At 36.1% G+C, this 15,176-nt stretch overlaps 1 protein-coding gene across 3 annotated transcripts in view; it reads right to left on the bottom strand.

Annotated features, from left to right (window-relative positions):
• SPOCK3 (SPARC (osteonectin), cwcv and kazal like domains proteoglycan 3) overlaps window positions 1-15,176 on the bottom strand; it is a 410,315-nt gene that overhangs the window by 220,077 nt on the left and 175,062 nt on the right. For 2 of the 3 annotated variants that reach the window (XM_041737862.1, XM_041737861.1), the window contains exon 4: window positions 8,242-8,356. In XM_041737862.1, the coding sequence (XP_041593796.1) occupies window positions 8,242-8,356 (115 nt within the window). The remainder of the gene's footprint in view (window positions 1-8,241; window positions 8,357-15,176) is intronic. The other variant, XM_041737863.1, reaches the window with a different exon arrangement.

Below are 15,176 nucleotides of genomic sequence, written 5' to 3'. Positions count from 1 at the left end.
ACCCATCACTTCTCGGCCTTTTGGCTAAGATCAAGTGTAGCATCATCCCCTCATTTCCTCTGCACGTGTGCGTGTGTGCCCGCGTGTGCTCCACCTGTTCTCACCCGCCCCCCGTGGGTGCACACTTAGGCTGTGTCCGCACCTCGGCTGTTGCAAACACTGCAGTGAACACAGACGTGCCACCATCTTTTCAAATTAGTGTCTTCATGCTCCTCGGATAAACACCCAGAAGTGGGAGAGACGGATCCTAGGTAGGTCCATCTTAATTATTTGAAGAATTTCCGTATGTTCTTAATTATTTGCAGAATTTCCACACTGTTTTCCACGGGGGCTGCAACAATTCATATTCCCACCCACAGTGTTTAATGGCTCCCTTTTCTCTAACACCTGTTATTTCTCGTGTTTTTGATAACAGCCCTTCTAAAAGGGTGGGGTGTTATCTCATTGTGATTTTGATTTGCATTTCCCTAATAATTAGTGACGATGGAAATTTTGTCATGTGTCTGTTGGCCAACTGAATGTCTTCTTTGAAGAAAAAAAATGTCTATTCAGGTCCTCTGCCCATTTTTAAGTTTTTTGTTTTGTTTTGTTTTTAGTTATGTGAGTTTTTTTTGTGCATTTTGGACTTCAATCCCTTTAGGATAAATTTCTTCCAAGAGCCTTCTTCCATATAGTAGGTTGCCCTTTCATTCTGATGGTGATTTCCTTTGCTGTGCAGAAGCTTTTCAGTTTGATGGAGTCTCATTTCTTTATTTTTGTCTTTGTTTCCCCTGCCTTTGGAGTCAGAACCACAAACTGCTAAGATCAATGTCAAGGACCTTTCCACCATGTTTTCTTCTGGGAATTTTATGATTTCAATTCCTACATTCAAGTCATTAATCTATTTTGAGTTAATTTTTGTACATGGTGTATGATAGTCATCTCTAGTTTCATTCTTTTGCATGAGCTCGCCAGTTTTCTCAGCACCGTTTATCAAACACATTCTCCTTTCCCTGTTTCATGTTCTCTTTTTTTTTAAGCATTTTATTTATTTATTCATGAGAGACAAAGAGAGAGAGAGAGAGGCAGAGACAGGCAGAGGGAGAAGTTGGCTCCATGCGGGAATCCCGACGCAGGACTCGATCCCAGGACCCCAGGATCACGCACTGGGCCAAAGACAGGCACTAAACAGCTGAGCCACCCAGTGATCCCGGAATTCTATGTTTCTAGGAATTTATCTATTTCATCTGGGTTGTCCAATTAGTTGGTATATAATTGTATTTTATATGATCTTTTGTATTTCAATGGCATCAACTGTAACTTCTCTTTTATTTCTGATTTTATTTCTTTGAACCCTCTCTCTTTTATTTCTTAGTCTAGCCAATGCTTTGTCAACTTTATCTTTAAAAAAAAAGAAAAGAAAGAAAGAAAGAAAGAAAGAAAGAAAGAAGAAAGAAAGAAAGAAAGAAAGAAAGAAAGAAAGAAAGAAAGAAAGAAAGAAAGAAAACATTTCTTAGTTCACTGACCTTTACCATTGTCTTTTTATTCTCTAATTTATGTATTTCTATTCTGATCCTTATTATTTACTTCCTTCTATTAACTTTGGCCTTCATTTGTTCTTCTTTTTCTAATTCCTTTAGGTGTAAAGTTAGATATGTTTACTTGAATTTTTTTTAAGTAAGCCCTTATTACTATGAACTTCCCTCTTAGAACTACATTTGCTGTAACCCATAGATTTTGTTATGTCCTACTTCTGTTTTCATTTGTCTCTAGGTATTTTTTAATTTCTCCTTCAATTTTTTCAATGACCCGTTGGTTGTTCAGCAGTAGATTATTTAATCACTACATTTTTATGTATTTTCCCCAGTTCTCAACTTGTAATTGATTTTAAGTTTCATATAACCATAGTTGGAAAAGATTCATGGTATCATTTCAACCTTCTTGAACTTATTGAGAATTATTTTGCATTCTAATATGTGATCTATCCTGGAGAATATTTCATGTGCACTTGAAAATAATATATATTATGGTGCTTTTGGATGAGATGTTCTGTGTACATTAAGTCCATCTGGTCTAATGTATCATTTAGGTCTGATGTTTCCTTATTGATATTTTTGTCTGAATAATATACGCAGTGATGTAATTCTGATGTCAGCTATCTCTTAATATCACTGTATGACTGTTCATTTCTCCCTTTAAGTACATTAATATTTGTTTTACATATTTAGGTGTTCCTATATTGAGTGCATAAATATTTAAAATTGTTATATCTTCTTATCGGCTGTCCTCTTTATCATAATGTAATGCCTCTCTTTGTCTGTTATTACAGTCTTTATTTTAGTCTATTTTTTTTTTCTGATATGGGTACAGCTACACAAGCTTTCTTTTTGCTTCTTTATAAGTGGAACATCTTTTTCCATTCCTTCTCTTTCCATCCCTTCCATCTTCTCTTCTCTTTCCATCTGTGTGTGACCCTACTTCTAAAGTGAGTTTCAAAAAATAGATAAATAAAAATAAAAAAATAAAGTGAGTTTCTGGGCTTGTGGCTGGCTCAGCTGAAAGAGCATGTGACTCTTGATCTTGGGGTCATGAGTACGAGCTCCACACTGGTATAGAGATTACATAAATAAATGAATAAACAAACAAAACAGACAAAAATATAAAGTTAGTTTCTTGTAGACAGCATATAGATAATGTTTTTTATCCATTCGGCTACTCTGTTTGATTAAAGTTTAGTCCATTTATGTCTATAACAATTATTGATAGGTATGCACTTATTGCCATTTTATTAATGATCTTCTAGCTGTTTCTTGTAGTTCCTATCTGCTCCCTTTTCTCCTGTCTCTTCCTTTGTGGTTTGGTGATTTTCTTTAGTGTTATGTTTAGTTTCCTTTATCATTTTCTTTTGTATTGTACTATAAGTTCTTGCCTTGTGGTTACTATGAGGTTCACATATAACATCCCATGTGTGTACAATTGCTTAAATTGACCTTTTTATATTATATATCCCTTAACTTAGTTTTAGTTAATTTTACTACTTTTATCTGTAATTGTCATTAATTGTTTAATTGTTTAATTGGTTAATAATTGATGGATTCACTATCTTTACTATATATTTACCTTTTCCAGTGAGATGTTTTACTTTCATATGTTTTCTTGTGATTAGTTAGTGATGTTTCTTTTCTGCTCATGGAAGTCCCTTTAACATTTCTTATAAGGCTGGTTTAGTGATGATGAACTTCAATTTTTGCTTGTCTGGAAAACTCTTATTTTCCCCTTCAATTCTGAATGATAACCTTGCAGGGTAAAGAATTCTTGGTTGAAAGTCATTTATTTTTTATTTTTTTTTCTTTCAGTACTTTGAAAATATCATGCCACTCCCTCTAGGAAGCAAAGTTTCTGTTGAAAATTTGCTGATAGCATTATGCGTTTCCCTTATATGTAACAAGCTATTTTTCTCTTGCTTTTAAGATTTTTTCTCTATATATTTAATTTTTAAATTTTAACTATAATGCGTCTTAGTGTGGCTCTCTTTATGTTCATCTTGTTTAGAACTCTCTGGGCCTCTTGGACTTGTATGTCTATTTTCTTTCCTGGATTAGGGAAGTTTTCTGTCATAGTTTTTTCAGATGAGTTTTCTCGCCTTTTATCTCTCTTCTCTTTCTTACACCCCTATAATGCAAGTGTAATTCTGCTTTATTCTTTCTCAAAGGCCTTTTAAAATATCTTTACTTTTTAAAATTATTTTTTCTTTCTGCTGCTTTATCTGGGTGAGTTCTGTTGATTTGTTTTCCAGCTCACTGATCCATTCTTCTGCTTCATCCAGTCTCCTGTTGAGCCACTCTAAGGTAACTTTTTAGTTTAGTTATCATATTCTTCAGCTTTGTAATTTTTTTGTTTGGCACTTCCTAATGTTTTCCATATCTTTGTTGAAGTTCTCACTGTGTTCATCCATTTTTCTTCTTAGTTCAGAGAGCATTTTATGACCATTACTTTGAACTTTTTGTCAGGTAAAATGCTTATCTCTGTTTCATTAAAGTCTTAATCTGAGTTGTCTGAGTTTTTTTTTTTTTTTTCTTGTCTGTTTGGAAAAGTCATTCCTCATTTTCGCCTGACTCTCTGTGTTTGTTTCTATATATTAGGCAAATCAGCTACCTCTTCCCATCTTAGGGAGTGGCCTAATGTAGGAGATATCCTGTGGGGCTCAGAAGTGCTCTCTTCCCCGGCAGCCAGACTCATCCCCTATGTGAGCTGAGTGCATCCACCTGCTATTGTGAGGCTGCAGCTGGAGGATGGAAGTGGACAGGGATCTCACCTTGCCCAGTTGTAGCATGTGTGGAACAGGGGTGGGCATGGCTCTCACTGGAGCCCCACATGTGATGTATGGCTGCAGCAATGAGAGTTGGTGGGGCCCTCAGGACAGCACACCTTCTAGTGCTAACATGTTAGAGGGAGAGTTCCAAGATGATACCCTCAGTGACTGAATCTGCAATGAGTTTGCAAAAATGGCACTTGACAATACCCTTGTCCCCAGAGAGAGTCCCAATAAGTTCTTGTCTTTCCAGAAGATACTTTAAGATCAGTAATTGTATCTCCTTCAGATATGTTCTATATACTTTTCAAGCAGCTGTTTTTGTGCTGGGTCCCAGGGTAAGTGACTCTGTGCACAAGCCCCCCTTAAGAGCATGTTCTCTGTTCCCTACAGTTCTATGGCTTTCCTGTATGTAATTCCCATTGGTTTACAAAGTAAGGCATTTTGGACCCTCATTTGTCCTGTGAAGGATCTAGGGTTTGGAGTACATGATGTAGAGCATAGACTCTTCACTTCTTAGGGAAAAGTTCTGTATTTTTGAGATCCATCCTGATTATGGATTGCTGTTCCTATTCCTGTTGTTGTTTTTTTCATTTTTTTTCTTTTTCCCTCAATGTGCCCTTTTCTCCTTTGCTGTAGAGGCTCTGTTCATTCAGTTTTTAGGTCTTTTCAGAGGAAACCAATCCATATGTAGTTGTAAATTTGTTGTGTTCACGAGAGGAGGAGGTAAGTCCAGGATTTTCCAACACTGCCACATTGCTTCTTTTTCAATTAATTTATTTAAAGATATTTGTTGACGGGTGCCTTGGTGGCTCAGTGATTGAGTGTCTCCTTTGCCTCAGGTCATGATCCTGGGGTCCTGGGATCAAGTCCTGCATCAGGGGCCCTGCAGGGAGCCTGCTTCTCCCTCTGCCTATGTCTCTGCATCTCTCTTTGTGTCTCTCATGAATGAATAAATAAAATCATTTAAAAAAATATATTTTTTGATTGACTCCTATTGCCTTCTCAGAATATCTTCTACCAATAAGCACAAAGCACAAATGCAAAAAACTTCAGACTTAGATTATCTAGGTTGATCAGTTAAATTGATCAAACTACTCAATTTTCTTCTCTAAGCATTAAAAAATAAAAGCTACTTTAATTCATTCTTCAAAGAAAACATATACTAGCCAGTATATCAAGTTGAGTAGAAAATAGTAAATAAGACTAGACTATCTTCATGAAACTTCTTGTCAGTTGAAGGAGACTAATCTTGGATAATGTATTACAAATCCAATGAGTATTTTAAAATGAAAACGTCAAGGTTCTAAGGTAATGGAAAAACAGATGTGTTATCTACTTTGGGAGGGGAGGGGGAATTAGGAGAAACTCTTTGAAATATATGATTCTCCCTATTGAAGCAAATAGGAAATTCCATTTTCTCTTTTATGAGATCAAGAAAAGAAAAAAAAAAAAAGAATAAGTTGTTCCTTTAAATAAAAACAGTAGTGTTTTCAAGTCTACACTATGTAAGTGGCCAAACTGGTGAATTAAACCTGTTTTCCTTGTTTTCTGTACCTCATCCCCATATCACACAAACAATCCCCAGATTTAAGACCTGCTTTATTTACATTAGCCACCTTTATTGATCAAACTGGTTGGCAAGACTCTCCTTCCCTAAGTGTTGTATAAACATTCACTATGTGCCAACATCCTCAAGGCAAATAAAGCATATCAAATATTAATCTTAAAATCAATTCTTTGGAAACTGGTTATTTATTTATTGAATATAGTGTGTATTGAGTGCAAATTTTATAATAGTGTCTATCAGAAATAGAGCAGGGCTAAATACTACTTACATAAAACACTTCAAAGTCCACCTACTTAAAACATAGTCGTCTCCCCCACTGCCCCAGCCCCCCCACTATACCAAGGGCAGAACTGGCAACGATTGTCTATTCAAGACACTTCACCTGTTTATATTAAGAAATACCCTAGCTATTGGTTCTAAGCCTTTATCATGTTAAGGAAGTTTCTTTTTGTCTGTAGTTACGTTTGTTTAATAAGTTAGAGAAGAAGTGAGACAGCATAGTTGTAAAAAGCATAAATTTTGGTGTCAGTGAATATAGATTGGAATCAATGCTCTGAAAATTCCCAGCTCTGTGATCTTGAATCAGTTACTTTACCTCTCCAAGCTTGTGTTAAGCAATTGTGAAAAGGAAAGAGTCTCTGCCCCAGGCATCAGATTGACTGTGAGGTCTTTACTTGCTCTTTGACTTGGTTCAGGGGGCCAGGGGTGAAATGGGCAATGAGGTGTTAAATGTGTGTAGATGAAGCTCTTTCCCGGGGTCTCTGAAACTTGTGATAAAACAGTTTTTGCTTTTATGTGAAATGAATTACTAAATCTCTCCAATTTAGGTGAGGGATTATACAGGAGTTCATTTCAATGTCATCCTCCTATTGATTCCTCAAGTAAAAACAACTCTTCCTCATCTCTGCCATATATACATTTGCATATTCATATTTAATTTTTTTATGTTTAATTAATATGAGTCCAAGAAATTAAGAAGCTTTTTAGAATCCTAAGGAAATAAATAGAAAAAATAAAATTTTGGCTCAGAGTTTTGGTATCCCTTGATAAAATTAGCATAGAGGACATGATTGAGTGGGGTATGTATTGCTGATAACTCTGCTTTCCAGTTCTGCGCCCTCCCACAGTACATCGATTTTATATCAACACTATGTCCTAGACTGTTGCCCTTTTTCTTCCTCTCTCTTACATCTGCAGTACATTATTGGTATGCCATCATTCTTTTGTCCCAAGTGAACTCATTCCTAAGCTCTTTATCTTGGCTGCATCAGCTTGCCTTGGTACCTGAAATCTGCTACTGTAGATATAGCATTAATGAATAAACTCTTCTTCTACTTCATTCAGCATGTAATAAAGGGTTTTAGGCATGTATGTTTTTATATCAACAAGAAAAGTCAACAGAACTTAAATTTTGCCATTTTCTAGAAATGTTACTTCCATTCTTATTCTCTAATGTTTTTATTCTCTGTTGTTATGTTTGAATAATAGACTTTAGAATGAGTACACTGAAGTCAAAATGCAATCAATCTCTGAACATATTCGAAGAGTGAAATTCCCTTGCTCATTGGATGTAAAAGCAATGCAGCCCCAATATCACACGCAAAAAAGAGTGCTTGCATAAAAAGAATTCTTCTAAAAGTAATAAAGGGAATGAATATACCTGTTTGCTTCACTCAGTTACCCAGTGATTTCACTTTTGGTTGTGACATGCTTCAATCCTCAGGACTCAGCATGAAACTACACAGCTACTTCTGAGTTACTGATTCTTCTCAAAATAGAGCCTATCTGACAGAAGTAGTGGTATCATTCCAAAAAAAAATTAAATTAAACCCTTTCTTCTTTTGAAATGTTGCATCAGCTTCCAGACTACAAGGATTCCACCAGTATGAGCACTTCCAAGAGGACAACGTCCTTACGGGTTCTAAGTCCATGTTTCTATATTGTGACTTTCATTTCCTTTTTTCTATGAGCATCCCTTATTTTTTCCCCTTTAACCTTGTTTCTAATTCTTCCCTGAAGAAAATATGATGTTTGAAAGGCACAAACATAAATATTTAGAAGGCACCAAAATTGTACTTATTCCTTAAAATGGAAAAAGTATAACTATGCATATGTAACACCTTAATCCAATCTTCACAAAATCCTCTTTATTTAATAAAATATAAATTAAATTCTATAATCCACAAATTCTATAATCCATAGTATTTCTGATAGATTACAGTGTATAACCCAAGTGAATCACAGCTGTAGTAACCAAACTTCCGAAATTGTTTCAATAAAACTCTGCCTAAAAGCTTAGCAGACATTGCCAAATATTTACACTCTGTAGTTATTTAGTAAGTACTGTTCAATCACTGGAATTTAATTTAATAATGTTTACCTGTGTGTAAGCCTCCGGTGACTAATGCAGACTGCAGTCTGAGAATCTTGAGCAATGCATACTTTATGGCGACTACATTTCATCTTCAGGCATGGATCTTTAGCTGGATCTAAAGCTAAAAAAAATTGTTTGGAAAATATTAAGATATGCTTCTGAAAAATGGAGGCATCTAATCCCATCAAACAATTTTATCAAGAAATTTACATAGCAGTTTAGCTCTAAATTTTCTTCACATTCTTCCTCTTTTAAGAAATGCTTCTATTTCTACTCACATAACTCAGAGTTAATGGATGGCTGCAGCTTAGTCTTACTTATTCTATTTGGAAGCTGAAATACACACACCTCTATGACCAAAAAATGTGTAATCAAAACAAACTTTAAGAGCAAAATTTTCTCTAGTTGTTAGTTTTCTAAGTAGCAAAGGTGCAGAAATAAAGTTGGGGTGTGTTACTGTAATACATCTGTCAGTGGAGAATTGTAATTCCTACTTATGCTTTCCCTAGATAGATGCAGGTGGGTAGAGATAAAGAATTAAACCCAAAAGATGTTAGTGGGTATTAATGAGTCTTTGGATATGCAAGGGATGTCTACAGCTGTACTAGGGACCGGCTGAGTAAATCATGATAATAACTGAGACACTGCGTTTTCATTTTTAAATTGTGCCTGATGTTTGAACCACCATTTCTCTAGACAAGAATGGTCTCGGTAGATGCCAACACAAAGACTGTGTGACTCCTTGGTGACATTTTAAATAACAGTTTTATTAAGATATAATTTGCATACAGTTCATTCTTTTAATGTTTAAAATTCAGTGGTTTTCACTATATTCACAGCTGTGAAACTATTATCACAATCAATTTTAGAACATTTTTATTGCCTAAAGAAATGACACCCTTTAGTTATCATCTTTCGACCCCAACTCCCTCGCCTCCCTCACAACCTCTAACAGTAGCATCTACTAATCTAGTTTCTGCCTCCACAGATTTGCCCATTCCAAACATTTTATGTCAATGAAATTATACAGTATGTGGTCTTCTGTGACTGGCTTCCTTTGTTTGGGGCAACATTTTCAAGGTCCAACCATGTCCTGGCATGCATCACTACTTCATTCCTTCGTATTGCTGAGCATCATTCCATTGTATAGACAAGACATATTTTATTTATCCATTTACTAGTTAAGGGGAATTTTGGTTGCTTCTGCCTTTTGTTTATTACAAATAATGCTGCCATTGGTAATCACTATTGGTGATGTTTGGTGATACCTTGTGGGTGTAAAGCCAGGGAGAGAGTTGGCACAAATAAGAAAGAGGCACAGAAAGAAAGAAAGAAAGAAAGAAAGAAAGAAAGAGAGAGAGAGAGAGAGAGAAAAGAAAGAAAAGAAAAGAAAGAAAAAAGAAAAGAAAAGAAAAGAAAGAAAAAAGAAAAGAAAAGAAAGAAAAGAAAGAAAAGAAAAAAGAAAAGAAAAAAAAAGAAAAAAAAGAAAAGAAAAGAAAAGAAAGAAAAAAAAAGAAAAGAAAAGAAAAGAAAAGAAAAGAAAAGAAAAGAAAAGAAAAGAAAAGAAAAGAAAGAAAAAAGAAAGAAGCACTGAGTGTCCACTTTGGGTACATGTTACAATTGGAAAAAATAAAAACATAATGCAAGATGGAAACTGAAAATAAAATTCTAATGCATGTAGAAAAACAGAGCCAAGGCGTCCCCCAAAAATGCGTATTTAGAATATGAAGAAGTATTTGGAAGAGCCCAGAGCTTTTCACTGAATGTGAAATGTGGATTTGGGCCAATCTTTTCAAATCTTAAACCTACAGTAAACTAGAGCTAACATCTGGTGTACAAATCAAATTCAGTGTTAATGAATTTAGTTTATGAATGTGTTAAGTCAATAATCTAACTAAAGTCAATACATTTTGATAAACAATAAATAAAACCAATTTCAATAAAATTGTCATAAATTACATATATAAATGCATATATATAAAAACACTTATTTGGGGACACCTCCGTGGCTCAGTAGGTTGAGCGTCCATCTCTTGATTTCAGCTCAAGTCATGATCTTGGAGTCGTGGGATCAAGCCCTGTGTCAAGCTCCACACTCAGTAGGGAGTCTGCTTGAGATCCTCTCCCCTCCCCCCCATTCTCTCTCTCCCTCTCTCTCTAAAATAAATATTTTAAAAACTCACATATTTTCTTTTCTCAAAAATACATACTTCTACAAAACTCTTGAGATTTCAAGTACTCATGAGGTTTAAAGTTAAAAATAGTTTAACACCTGTAGTTGATGACATCTTCACTAGCAGACATATTATACCATAATAAAATAGTTAATATAATAAATGCATCCATTTGGAACATAAATGCTTCAGTTTCCTCTATACTAAGAAAAACATTTTAACAGCCAATGATTTAGATCAGTTTCTGAGTAATCTCAAAATTTAAGGTAAGCTATATTGGTTATTTTATTCCCTATGAAATGTTGAGCATCCTTTGTTTACAATGCAAATGCAAGTTGCTAGAACATTCTCATTATACTCTCACAGTTTAAACCATCAGTAACTAGACAACTGTACCATGAAGCGATTGCACTTTAGACCTGCATGATTTCTTGTTAGACAACATAAAATAAAAACATACGGTAAGTTAGAAAGCATTAAAATGCTTTGTGCTATTTCTAAGATCCTTAGTCTATTTTGATTTTTGTTAATTTACTTTTAAATATTGATTAAAATTAAACAATTCTGACTAAAAACAATATACCTTATATTCGTATGTCCTATACTCATTTTCAAATATATGTAACCTGGGACATATTATTCTGAAAAGGGAGTGTTTTTGTTTCAAAATAAAATAGTGTGGTGCATGTGAAAGTATCGTGGTTAGCCACCGAATGCAGAAAATTAATAGTTACCTTTACTTGTTTCTTCTGGTTTTATTTACCTTATGCAGCTTACATTAAATAATTTCCTAAAGTTCCATGACACCTTTTACATTATATCTACCTAATAAAAGTAGCCAGAACTCAAAAGTCAGTGTATGAGATGGAAATCATCAGAACAAATATAGTACAGGAACCTTAATAAAATTTTACATAAAATTCTACCTCAATGATCAAGTAAAAGAGTAGTAGTATTTGTCAGGAGACGGAAAATATAATAGAAAAGAGATACATAGGCTCTGCCATAAGGAAGAGATCTTTTAACCGTGCATGTAATTTTAACCATCTGTATTTTTGAGTAGAACTTACATTGTTGGCAGCTTAAAAATTATAAAACATCACACACTGTAAATACAGATGCTTGGGATTTTATTCTTGAAATCACAACAATCACGCAGCCATCATCCCCTTGGCTGAAGCCCATGGATTAGAAGCAATCTTGTATTTTTAAAAAAGCCTGGCGTAAATTCAGCACCTCCCTCTGTTCCTGTCCTCTTCTTCCCATCTTTTGCAAATTAACATCTCCTATTCTCTTCTGCATTATCATATTTAAGTTTTTCTCAAGCATCCAGTAAAATGATCCCTAGAAAGACTTCAGCTAGCACACTTGAGTTCCTCGGGCCGTGTTCTTTCTGTCTTAATCCTTCATCGTCTTTCTGAGTGATGCGAATGAACCTGGGGACCTGAGACTGGTTTTGGTCTTGCTTCATTTCAAAAAAACAAAAACAAAAACAACAAAAACAGGCAGTCTGAATTCCGAACAATTGCCTTATGCTTTTCAGTTGTGATGTGGTTTCATTTCATTTGTGATAGAGGATTTCCCTCACTCTTTGACCAGAATATTATTTTTTTAGTGCACAACCCCCCACTCATTGCTAGCCCAGGTCACCTGGCACATGTCCAGCCTGCCCCGCTGCTAACGGTGAAAGCCCCTGAGCCAACAAGGGGAACTGAAAGCAGAAAGCGAATGCGAGTGTAGACAGGCACGTCAGCTAAACAAGAGCTAATCCTTGAGGACAGGTCCTTACATACGTGGAACTGAAAAGTAAGGACACACAATGCAGAGGCCAGGTTGAAATAGGTATTACTGTTAGCATCAGGAATGGAATAATCTTTAACAAGGAGGAGCAGAACCCCTGAGCTGCACAAACTCACTTCTGGAATTTAGCAATGTTTATCCACAAAAAGCCTAGATTTTTAGAAGACTAAGTCTCAATGATTCTAGGCTAACGCACTCTTAAATAATTCTGCATTTTATTTTTAGTGGGATTAATGATGAACTGGTTACCTTAGCTAAGCCAGTGCCAAAGAATAGATTTCTTAGACAATTGACAAATATAATGAAAACTTAGCCTTCTCCATATTGATTCAAATTTTTCAAAGATAAATGTAGTAAAAACTAGTAATCTCTATATAGCCGGGTAGGTTCACCTATAAAATCGACCTTTTGGGGGATCCCTGGGTGGCTCAGCCATTGAGTGTCTGCCTTGGGCCCAGGGCGTGATCCTAGAGACCCCGGATCGAGTCCCACGTCGGGCTCCCTGCATGGAGCCCGCTTCTCCCTCTGCCTGGGTCTCTGCCTCTCTCTCTCTCTCATGAATAAATAAATAACATCTTCAAAAAAATCGACCTTTTGGAGTAGATGATCTCGAAATTCACATTCTTCTTTCAAAACATGTTAATTAGATTTCAGCATACATTTTTGGCACCAGGTATCCTACACGGAATGGTTCCTGTCCTCAACAGACTCAACATGTTAATTGGAAAAGAGACATATAAGAAAAAAAATTAGGATACATGAGCACAATGTATTTAGCCACGTGAAACCACATATGCACACACGGCTGAAGGAGTCCTACAGGGTGGATGGGGATAATTAGAGTGAATGCAAACTTAGGTAGGTTTTGAAACGTGTACAGCGAGCAAAGCAAAGTACCGTCCATAGAAGGTGACAGTCTGAAGTGCATAGAGTGTAAGGAGGGTGCCCCATCCCCGGAGGACAGGTGGCTGACAGGTGGCTGAGGACCGAAGCGCTGCGAGCGGCCTGCAAGTACTGCGGGACTCGGCTGGGGCGGCAGCTGCGGGGACCCCCTCGTGGAGTCCCTGAGGGGGAAGGCCCTGCCACCGAGTGATGCCAACCAGGAGAGTGACATAAATGGGCTCGTATGGTCCGGCGATCACTCACAGAATTTTCGTTATGCTCTGAAGAGTATTTGGTCTAGACCAGGAGACGTACAATCGTCCAGGAGAGAAAGGAACTGAGTGTGGACGTGGGCATGGGAACAACCTGCCTATGGAGCAGGAAAAAAAAAATATGATTTTTGAGAAGGTCGAAGTCAAGCATTGATCTCTTGGAATAGGTACTGAGGCGACCACAGCTGAATCAATCAAATGAGTCAAATGAAGGTCTAGCTCCTCACTTTCACCACTTTGGACTTTTTCTGATAAAATATTGCTGTAACTAATTTTCTTTTGATTGATTGGATAACGTTTATCTGAATTCCTTTATTTTTAATTCTTAATTTTTATGTTTTAAGAATGCTCTTATGATCCCTTAGATGGATTCAAAAACCCAACATAAGGTAATCTAGCTCTTCCTCTGTTTCAAACGGGACTTTGTAGGTAATTGTACTCTTTTCTATCATTTTATTTCGCGCTTTCTATCTTGCAATGTTTCTTTTCTTCTTTGCTTTTCTTTCGTCTCTCCTGCTTCATAGTGTATTAATTATATTTTACTTAGCGCCCTTTTCCTTCTGCTGTTTGGAAGTTATAGAATCTCTGTTACTAATTTCCTTGAGATACTTACATGCAACGGGCATCACTGGAGGGGATTCACCCTGTAGTAAGCAGGTCCTCCTCCTCCAGAGAAGTACCAAGGTCTTAGAACGTGTTCACATCCCATCTTTAACATTCAACTTCCGCATGATTTTCCATGAGTTACACTTCACTTTACCATCCAACCTCTGCAAAGTAGTCACTATTTCAATTATTATCTCATTTAGTCATCATCTCATTTAAAATCATCAAATCTAACAGGTTATTTGCCCGTCATTGTGTCTTGTGATTCACACTTCCTTTTGGGTTCTCTCGTGTAATTTTATACGTGGAAGTAGAAGTGTATCGTTTTGTATTTCTTCCAGTTTATGCTTTCATGTGTTTTTCTGAATGTACCTTTATTTCCTTTTTCATGTGTTTTTCTGAATGTACCTTTATGTCAATTTTTTGAAAATGTAGTTAAAGATTTAATTTTTTATTTGAGAAAGACAGTGAGAGAGGGAGAGTGTGAGCAGAAGAAGAGAGAGCACGAAGGAGAAGCAGACTCTCTGCAGAGGCCAGAGCCTGACATAGGGCTGGATGCCTGGACCCTGGGATCATGGCTGGAGCCAAAGCAGACAATTAATGACTGAGCCCCGCACACGCCCCTCGATTACATTTATTTATTCATTTATTCATTCATTTATTCATTCATTCATTCATTCATTCATTCATTCCTTTTGATTACTTTTAAACAATAATTTATCTGTATCTGGAATTCTTACTTGATAATTACTTTTTTCTAGCCACAATAAAAAAAAATATTATGTCGTGTTATTTTGCCAGCAGTTGCCACTAGTGACTAAGTCTATTTTTCACCTGCAGTAGTCTGTAAGCAGTCAGCCTTTACTCCCTGGATGTTATAGTATTTTCTTACCATCAAAACTTCGTGTTGTGAAATGCTTATCTCCAGCTATTATAGCAAACGCATGAGCAAAAATGTCCTTCTCTTTGCATTTCAACTAGTAAATAAGTATACTTAGGTAATGAAGGAACACTTCAACCATTTGAAAAAAAAAAATCAAGAAAACAAATCTAAGTTAAACATTCATCATGTGCCATTGAAGGCTGGGTTTCGATTTTGGAAAAATTGCATCACTAAATAGTGAAATCAAAGTACACATCAGCATTCAGTTGGTGAGATATCCCTTTAAGCTTAATTGTGTGTTTTTACATAAAATGAAGTGACCAG

This window comes from Vulpes lagopus, chromosome 23 (assembly GCF_018345385.1).
Source record: "Vulpes lagopus strain Blue_001 chromosome 23, ASM1834538v1, whole genome shotgun sequence".
In the NCBI taxonomy this organism is placed as follows: Eukaryota; Metazoa; Chordata; class Mammalia; order Carnivora; family Canidae; genus Vulpes; species Vulpes lagopus.
The sequence above is the reverse complement of the archived record's forward strand: the minus strand, read 5'-3'. Positions and strand labels throughout refer to the sequence as shown.